The sequence below is a fragment of the Halyomorpha halys genome, unplaced genomic scaffold, assembly GCF_000696795.3.
Source record: "Halyomorpha halys isolate HHAL.00 unplaced genomic scaffold, Hhal_1.1 Scaffold1197.1, whole genome shotgun sequence".
Classification (NCBI taxonomy): domain Eukaryota; kingdom Metazoa; phylum Arthropoda; class Insecta; order Hemiptera; family Pentatomidae; genus Halyomorpha; species Halyomorpha halys.
In genome coordinates, this window is record NW_027107529.1 from 26406 (window position 1) to 36945 (window position 10540).

Here is a 10540-nt window from a genome sequence, read left to right on the forward strand (position 1 = left end):
AAACTATAATTAATTCCTTAATTGAAACCAGCTTACCAGTATAATAATTAATTTGGGTAATATCCCCCAATTTTGACTCCGGGAAATACCCCAATTAAACAGCTTACTAAGCATTTGTTCAATTATAGGATTTGCGGCAAGTGGCAAACATGTGAATCCAGAATCATACATTTATTTTTTGTTGAAAGTAAAAGGCATAATGAAAACAGCTAAATCATAATGTATACTTATTTTTATTTTAAACAGAAAAAAAAAATCCATAGAATAGGCTATCACATAAATAACTTTATAACTAAGCCATTTTTTCATTAAAAGAACAAAACAAACATATAACCTCACTGAACTTACATAATAAAATCTATCACAACGGTAATGGTTGATGCATTGAGAATGTTTCATAACACAACTCCGCATTCGAGTGATGTGAAATATAATAGAATTAATAATAATTATACAAAATGGCTCTAAATGCACTCTCGTATTATTTTATTTAACAACTATAATAATATTACAAGTATAAATGATAATATATTGAAAAAAAAAAAAATTTGAACTCGTAACAACTTGTACCTTCAGAAGATTTATATCATACAAACAATTTACAATATAAGAATTATATTTCTTATCTTTGTCTAAATTATATATAAAACAATAAAAAATAAAATGAAATAAAGGGGTTTCTTTATAATTAAACCATAATTGCACATATTTTCACATTAAATCATCTGAAGGCATATAATAATAAAAAGGAAATTAAGAAATCACAACAATATAATTAATATGTATATATATAAACTAAATATATTACAAGTTTAAAGAACATTAAAAATCTGAAATATAAATGGTAAAACATAAGAAATACAATTAATCATGTCCACGATAACCATGATTAATTACAACAATTTAGGTTTAAGCAATTTCTTTTATAATATCAACAATCTATTAGAAAAATACTTAACAAGTGTAACATATTGAATCTATATACATCATTTACTCTCTACCAATGAGGCATTGTATTTAAACAGTACTTATGTCAGAGTTGGGCAAAATTAGCTATAGTTGAAACTAACAGATAAAGTTGTCATGGATACGGTATTTATTAATGGTTCATTCATGAATTAAGGGTCGTTTCCATGGCAATCTTAGCTATTAGTTTCAACTCGTTAATTTTTGCCTATCCCTGACTTATGTAAATGTACATTCGTAAGCACTGAAATAATCCTATTAATCTAGGTGCTCCATAAAATAACAAATGCAACACCAATAATTTTCTATTTAACCTTCCGTTAGTCATGTGGATCAGAGAAGTTATTTTTGAAGTGGAAACTACAATAATGAAAGTTTTGAAAAATACAACAAGAAGTGTGTCAGCAGTTATCAATTAACCAATGGCTTGATGGAGCTTATAGCAATTCATTTGATATACTCTTATGAATAATTTATTTTAGAAAGGTCACAAGACCAAAATTACCGATACCTATATACTTTTTTTTTTTGTAAAATTGAGTCTGTGAAGGTAGAAATTTTTATTTGAATTTTATTATAGGGTATATTAAATCTTCAAGAATTCAAATTGTAGATTTGAAGCATTTTATTCCGAATAACTCAAAACCTATTCTAATGGCTTATGTCTTTTCTAAAATAAAGGATTTCTAATAAATATAACTGTAATGTTCATTTATCAAGATCGAAAAAGAAAATGAAGAATAGTTGTTAGATTTCCATCACGAACAAATAAAAAATAACAAAATTTTTCAAGTGTAAAAATGAAATGTAAATTTCGCTGATCTGTTTTTAATTTTTGAATAAAATTTTATTAAGGAATTTTCCCTACGTTTTTGAGCTCATAAAAATAATTCTCTAATCTATCATATTTCTATAGAACTATTAGTTATAACTAAATATGAAACCGCAGATATAGGTTCTGATAATGAGGTGAAAAACACTGCTAGTGTTGCCAATGGTCGTGAAGAAAAGAAACAATTCTTGCACATTACGAAACTCTAAATCAACATCATACATTGCTGAATGTTGCTACAATGGAATGGTGGCTTGTCAGCGTTTGTCTGTACTTGATAAATTGGCCTTATATCCCAGAGGAGACCAAACTAGTTCTAACTACTAAGATTAGTTAAAACTAATATTGACAAGTTGATATCAGTTTTGACTGGATTAATTTGAACATAAAACTAGATTAAATTTATTATGTTTTCAGGGCGAGTTTTAGAAGTGGATAAATTCCTGAATCAAGCATATATTTTAGTTTCAAATTTGGATTTATGCCTTTTTGTATCTCTACACATTAAATATGATTCCAACAGTAATACTGAAACATACAACTTCAATAATGAAAACGGAAGTGACCAACAGAAGGTTAATAGATCTTCGAAAAAATTTAGAACAAACTTCAAACTTTTTTGTTTTAAAGATAGTAAAAGAAAAATTACAAAGCCTAATCAGTCTTTTAAAAAATAAGTTAATTTTATTTCTTCAGGGGAAAAAAATTTACGTAATCGATCAAAGATAAAAACTTGTGAGAAACTATGATAATATAGTGGAACTCTGAAAATTTATTATTTTTTATATACAACAGATTCCTAAGTATTGCTTTATAGGAATATCTAGTCTTCTGGAGTTATGATTCAATTAAAAACATTATTAACCTGAAATATAAGCACACACATTTACCATATATCAATACGAAAAATGAACTACTAGACAGAGATTTTTCATGGAATTGGTATTCGCGGTAGATAGCACGCTTTTGTATGAATGCGTATGACAGCAAATATTTAAAAAAATTACAAAACTAACAATGGATGAACAACCGTGCTAAGCCTTGGTGAGCAAAATAAATAAAACTACTAGTCAAATAAATAATTATAATAATTACTTATTTTTAATTTTTAAACAATTTATTTTCTACCAGAGTTCCACAATAGTTAATAATATTTATTTAAATGGCTCTTTCTTATTCTGACGTTATAACAGCAGGTTCAAAAAATATTTTACATATTACTAAAAATAATCATCTACAATAATAAAAAAATAGTACATAATTTTGATTTTATTCTTTTCTTTTCTTTCCTTTACTCTCCAAGAAAATATTTCATCGGTTGTTTTATGTTTCACTTTTATAGTTATTATTCTACAAATACATGTTAGCGTTAAATGTTTTCGACCGAAATTAAAATATCTTCAATAACAGCCTAACTACAGAGCGTACGAGATATTAGCATAACATGTACAATTATATTTTTGATAACGATAAAATCATGACAGGTAATAATTAACTAACTCTTAAATGATAACTCATGGTTAACAAAAAAAAAAAATATAATAAAAAAAAAAAAATAGAGTCACAACAAAAGCAGACTGTATCTAGACAGTTGGAAGCTTATAATCGATAACACAGCTTTAGGTTACATCGAATACACTTTAGAATACTGCATCGTTTCAGCCAAAATAGTGAGTAGACCACTGGAAGATCATGGCAAGATATTGGAAGATCCTAAAAACATTAAAAAAGTAATCAAAATTGTTCAAGAGCTTAGTTTATAATTTATTATCATACTATAGGAAGATTCAAAGTTTAAAATTAAAAAAATGCAGCCTATCTAATAATAAAAAATTCAACTATAGATAGTATGTCACTTTGAGACGTTCAAACCAGGGGGGTGCCATAAACCCCCTCTTCTAAGCAAAAATGACGCTAGGTGGTGGCCACACCCCTTGAAGGCAACTTTACGTTGAAGTTAATAGGGAAACCTTAAAACCATAAAACCTTTCATTTAATAGCAAATGGAATAGAAGTTTTAGTTAATATTATCAATAATTTGGTATATCTACGATGAAAGTCCATTAAGCTCATATCATTTCAATATGAATATTATTTACTATTCTAAAAACTAAGGAATGGATATAAAATTGAATTAACTTGGTCAATTTTATTAATATATTCTTGTTTGAGAGTGGTTTAGTTTGTTTAAAAACAAATTTGATCCTTTTTTCTCAACTTTATTCTTTTTAAAACCTTCCGTTTCGACCCTCAAGGTCATTTTCAAGGATATCTTTACTTTATTGTCATTTTCTCTTTTAAAATTCTTAAAAATGCCGACTAATTGCCTTTGTCCCATCTATAACTTCTTCTATATAACTCTTTGTTAAATTTACAACTTGTATTAACCACTTCTCTTCTTTCTTTCATTTACATTTGCAAACTTTAAATGAAAGAAAGAAGAGGAGTGGTTAATACAAGTTTTAAATTTAAGAAAGAGTAATATAGAAGAAGTTATAGATGGGGCAAAGGCAATTAGCCGGCATTTTTAAGAATTTTAAAAGAGAAAATGACAGCAAAGTAAAGGTATACTTGAAAATGACCTGAGGGTCGAAACGTTGGAAGGTTTTGAAAAGAACAAAGTTGAGAAAAAAGGATCAAATTTGTTTTTAAATAAATTGGTCAATTTTTTTAATTAATGTTTTCTAGGAACAGTTAATAAAAAATTAATTTATTTTAAGGAAAATATTAGAATATAAGGTTTGATACAAATAGATAATTGTTTCTAATATATTGGAGAATGTTGCTCATTAAAAAAAATAAATAAACGTAAAAACAGTAAACATTACATTTTATAATATTTAATGTTTACAAAAATTAAGTGACGGAGAATTAATAGTAATTAAAAAAACCAATATCAACAACTAACTGTGAGCACGCTTTGAATAACTTTCAACTTTTTTGGAACAAACCCGCCTTATGGCGCCACTCACCCTGGAAGCATCCTTCCAATGTATGCATCCTCTAAGGTTCAAACTATGAAGATAAATAAATGAGAGATAACATAACTACGGCTGAGATATGTTATACTCAAACAGATGATCAGTAGGAAATAAAAAATAAATGCACTGAAAATATGCTTAAAAAAAACAAACAACGAAATTGATCAAAAATTTAAATCTTTTAATTTAATAACGACAGGAAGATCTTTATATTATCTAGTTGTGTAGTAGTAAAGATATCTTTCTTGTTAAATATCCTTTGTTTGGACGAATAAAAATTATATACTCTCCTTACCTTTTATATGATTACATGTTTTATTTTTTTTAAAACTAATTTTAAATAAATATTATACAACATTAACAGACCCGGCAATGCTTCACTATTGCTATATTCGAAGATGTATATACATTAATTGAACACAATTGAAACTTTGATATCAGTTAATATATAGATGAAGTGATAAGACGGTAACTATAGTAACATAATCAGTAACAGCTAACTTTGCAGTATAATTGTTAATACTAGTCCGATTTTGGTGATTTTAATTTTCTCCTTTGAGATAATTTATTTATCCATCATGTTGACATATAATATATAATATAAAATACAAATAGCTTTTAGATAATAATCCACAGTGTGCTTCAATATTAGTACTGTATTGAAAAAAATTCAGTCCGACTGACTTATCAAAGTGTGGTAAGTTTTTCTTTATTTGAAACTAATATTTCAGCTTTGCAATGGTTGTATTAATGTAGGAATTGGATAGAATGTAGAAGAGTTATGAACAATGGTCACCGGAATAAAGAAGAAAATCCACAAAATAAATAAAGATGAAAAATTTGTAATTTTTAATTTCTTTGAAAAACGAATATAATTTGCTTTTTCCTAAAAAGATTTTTGTTAACCTACTGTACTGAAATCCTAATTTTTTTTAATTTTTAGTAAAAAAAAAATTATTTTGTAAAATCAGTAATATTTTTTTCTTATTCTTCTGAAAGAGATATAAAAGAGATATTTTCCTTTTTATCAATTATTATGGTTACATATATTTTCTTTTTCTTCCCATATTTCAATTTTTAAATTATTAATAACTAATATATTCATACTTCTTTGCATTATATAACTTCATTTCATACCTCATGTCTTATCCCGGTCCAATAGTCTTGAGGCCGCGACAACAACATCCCAATTGTATTTTTCTAATTCTAGCCTACATTCTTCGTTTGTTGCTATACCCAACCTGGAAAAGTAAAAAAAAAATTAACAAATTTTATCTATACTAATGTAAAAATACACCAATTGCGGCAGCCATTGAAAATAACTAAATTTGCCGTCTAGTATTAGATAACTTTAAAAAAAAATATATGCCATTAAATAAACTTTTATTTAAAGGCTAATTGTTAACAAACAAGCTTCAAATAGCAGCATGAATAAAACAAAAAGGAGTGAGTGGTATTGATAGCAATACAGAAAAATATAATTTCCAATAAGACTTATATGGTGGGATCTATAATTCGCATTTCTAGCATACAGGAACCCATCATGATTCCATGGAGTTTTGATAATTTGTTAGTTTTACACATATATTTTTTAAAATCATTTAGTAGAAAATAGAAGTATATTATAATTTTAAAAAATATTTGATATAGTCACCTTAGAAGCCTCTGGAGCTTGATATACCTAAGCGAGGCTTGGAGATCCCACCCGTTGGCCTGCAGCGCAGACTTGCATTCTTCTTCCTCGGCACCTTCCACAGCCCTCATCAGTTCTCTGACAGCGTCATCGTTCTACAATTAAGCCAATTCAACATTATACAAAATTGTTAAAGAAAAATTTAAATATCCAGAAAAAAATTTGGTGTGATAAGCACATCACACAACTTCCACTTACTGCCCTGGAAGGCGAAAATTTCATACAATAAATTTTTATTTCTCCATTACTATAAAAATTCTTATTTTAGGATTTCTCAAGGTGAGAATAACGAATATAAACTTTGTTCCTGCAAAGATTACAACAGTTTAACAAAATATAACAAAGCCATGACAACCAATTGCAATCGGGAGACATTGGGCTGGCTCAGCTGCCTCAGGTTTGCAGAGATAAGTTTTGTTATTATTATATTACAATAAGGTGGATCTGAATGTGGTTCATCAATTTATTTCCTTGATCATTTTTATAAATATATTTAATGACAAAAAAATGAATCCCACTAAAAAACAACAAAAAATGAACAAAAAAAAAAAGTTGTTTAAAATAAAAAACTATAATTACCTGAAGGTTAGTGGAACAATAGTTTATTCTCTGATAGTTAGCTTCAACAGGATCATACAAGTTCCGAGCTTTCTTCTTGCACTCTGCGACCAATTGGTTGTGCATTTTGATACTGTCTTTCGACATTCCCTTCGAGCCGAGCCACATCTGTCCAATCTTTTCAGACAGATCTTCCTCTGTGTTTATATACTTAGAGGAACCCCCATAAGCACCAGGTTCGACATCACTATAACAAGACGCCGAACTGTATACAGAATTAACCTGGGAGTAATTGTTCGAGGTAACATCACTAGTACAAGGTGCATTACTATAAGCGACCCCATTTGAACTCACTGCACCTGCATTCGAACACGGGTCAAAATTTCTAAAATCTGAAAAAGCAGCATACTTATCATACCTGCTGTTTTCATTGACAGATCTCGTGCTTCCAAACTGTGGATCACGAAGTGCTGTTAAATTGTTGTATTCTGCTGGCTGATTAAAACTGACTGGAGAAACCCTATTATACAGAGCATTTTTGGTTTCCATAGAAGATTTCATGCTGGATAACCGATTTATAAGCTCTAAATTTTTCTGATTGAGTTGTTCGTTCCTTGTTTCCACGGCCACTGGTGTTGGAGCGTAAGGATCAAGATTTCCGTACCAGGCTGATTGAGATCTTTCGCTACGTAAGTTTGTGTCTTTGCTTTCCCATTTGTTCCGAACTGAAAGGTTTTTACCTTTGGGCGGGTCCAATTTCGGAATGTCACTTCTCTTAGAGAGGACATTTTGAAGTTCATTTAAGAAATCCCCTTGCGGCGCGTTGTTGACTACTGATTCGTATATTGCCTTTCTCTGCTTAACTGGTAGGTTTGGTGGCAAGGACGGCTCTGTGAAAGCAGCTCCATTACAGTAAGCCTGAGATGTGTTTTGAGGATTTTGAGGAGGAACAACTTGCTGAGTCCCTGATTCCGCAACATCAAAATCTGGAGCCGGAACTACAGGTTCGTGGTTGATGGGCCAATCTGGAGGTTCGAACGGCCTATCTGAATTCCAATCGGGTTGAAATACATTGGATGTATCAAAGGGGTCGGGTGATCTTGATCGCAACGTATCTTGCACAGATGATGGATAGCCCGAGTCCCAACCAGATTCATCAACTAAAAAGAAAGAACAATATATTGGCATAAAATTATATTAACAGATATTGAAATAATTTAAATATTTTTAAACATTTTTCAATAAATTATTATTATTATTTTTTTTTATAGATTTTTCATAATAAAACCATTTAAATTAATGTAATGATGAGAAGATGGTTAGGGGGTGCAGTCAGAATATAACACAAATAAGTATTAATTAATACTAACATTATAGATACATTAGTAGTGTTGAAAGACATGAAAAGTCTAAATATTATGAGAGGATAAAGGCTGTATGAGAAGACTAATATTAAAATTAAGTAAGGGGAAAGAAGAGATAATATAATACAAATGAAAATCCAGTTGGTAAATATATATACACAATGAAAATTATTAAAAATAAAGTAATGAAAGAAGTGGTAAATAAAACGTATATATATATGGAGGCAATGGCAATTAGATATGTAAGTAAAATATAAAGGCCAACAAAGAGAAAGAGGTTTTAATGAAGCTTTTGTCCAAATTGGTCATTACTCTTTCCAACGAGTTGAGGCGTTTATGTACCTCAAATCACAAGTCAATACCACCAATGACGTTTCGGCAGAGATAAGGAGACAAATAGCATCGGTCAATAGGTGTTATTTTGGACTGCGTAGGTGCTTAGATAGTAGCTCATTATCAAGATCAACAAAAACTAGATTATATAAAACGTTAATCCGACCAGTGCTGATTTACGCCTCGGAAACTTGGGCACTTTCGAAGTTCGATGAAAGGGATCTCCAAATATTTGAGAAAAAGATACTCAGACAAATCTACTGCCCAGTAAAGGATGGTTCAGCTTCAAGAAGACGCACGAACAGGGAAGTGTATTTGTTAATAGGTGAGCCTGATGTTGGAAAAATTGTGAGAATTGGTAGGCTGCGCTGGGTAGGCCATGTGGCAAGGATGGGGACTGATGAAATCCCAAATGAACTACTCTATGAGGCTATATGGAATACGGCTGAGAGGCCGTCCAAAGCTTCAATGGTTGGATGGTGTTGAAGATTTGAGGACACTGTTTGGAGAGAGGAATTGGACAGCAGCTGTACCTTAACGATTAAACTGGTGGAAGCTGCTTGAGGAGGTCAGGACCCAGTAATGGGTTGTCGCTCCGATTGAAGAAGAAGAAAATATAAAGTTATATAATGCAAAAGAAACAAAGAAATATGAATAATCTAATAATAAGAATTTAATAATTAAAGTTAAGGAAAAACAAAGAGAAAGAAAATATATTTAATTAATGTAATATAGAAGTAAAATACTAGAATAAAAAAACAAAATATAAGGACAAGTTCAGAAATGTTGGCACTAGTAAATAAGTTTTTACTGACCGCACCCCTAGCCATCTTCTCATTATTTAAATTGGTGTAATTTGATTACTAAGAAGGTGCATCTTTAATTTAAAAAAACTGAATGTTAATTAATAATAATTTATATTAGGTATGGAATAATTGGTTGTAGTGATAATAGCACATATCACTATAAAGTAGTGGTTCTTTAAGTGGGTGCCAGGGATGCTGCAGACGAATGTCACTTCTCAAAATAGTAATTCTAAAAATATGTTTCCTTTATTTATATGACATTTTGATCTTATAAAAACTAAATGTGTTTATGAATTTAAGAAAATTAACATTTCCCAGCAATTGAAGGAGAAATGAATCGTTTCTTCCAGCGGGATCAGTATCTCTTATTATCTAGACATACTTTACATAAATTTAATTAGAGGAAACATCCATTTCGAGAAGACATTTATTGAAAATAATCTTTATTATTTTTAAGAAAAATCTAAATTAGAATTGAATACAGAATGTTTTTCTTTATTGTGGAGCAGGGTAGCTCAGGGAATAAAGTGCTGTGCTATTATCTTCTGGGTACAGGTAGGAATTCTGTAGAGACAGGTAATTATTTATTCGGTCAAATTGGCCGAGGATCACCCCTGTGGATTTGAAAGCCCTCTTGGGGCACACTCATCCCCTATAAAGTGAGTACATTAATTGGGGGAAAACCTGGTGTTTAAGTGATCTTAAACAAATCATCTTCTTGCATAAAAGTTGTTCTAGAAACAGTACTTCCTAATAAAGTACTGAACTTCTGACCCTTTATGGATTGTAGCGGTAAATGTAGACCATATTACAATAATATATATTGTAATATGGTCTTTTTGAGTAAATAGTATACTTTGATGTATAAAGGGTTTTTGATATGTTTTATTTTATGTATCATTTTAATATTGTTCATTTGTTTTGTTTATCCAAAAAGCAAGCTAACCAACAATTTTCATTGTCCATAATAAATTTGTGATTCAAAACAAAACCAAGATGGCGGTACG

At 29.8% G+C, this 10540-nt stretch overlaps 1 protein-coding gene across 1 annotated transcript in view; it reads right to left on the reverse strand.

Moving 5' to 3' along the window:
* Window positions 1–214: 214 nt before the first annotated feature.
* Ack (activated Cdc42 kinase) overlaps window positions 215–10540 on the reverse strand; it is a gene marked incomplete at its 5' end in the record, with an annotated part of 36360 nt that continues 26034 nt past the window's right edge. The window contains 4 exon segments of the mRNA XM_067045888.1: window positions 215–3511; window positions 5917–6020; window positions 6434–6567; window positions 7052–8190. Of these exon segments, the coding sequence (XP_066901989.1) occupies window positions 5918–6020; window positions 6434–6567; window positions 7052–8190 (1376 nt within the window).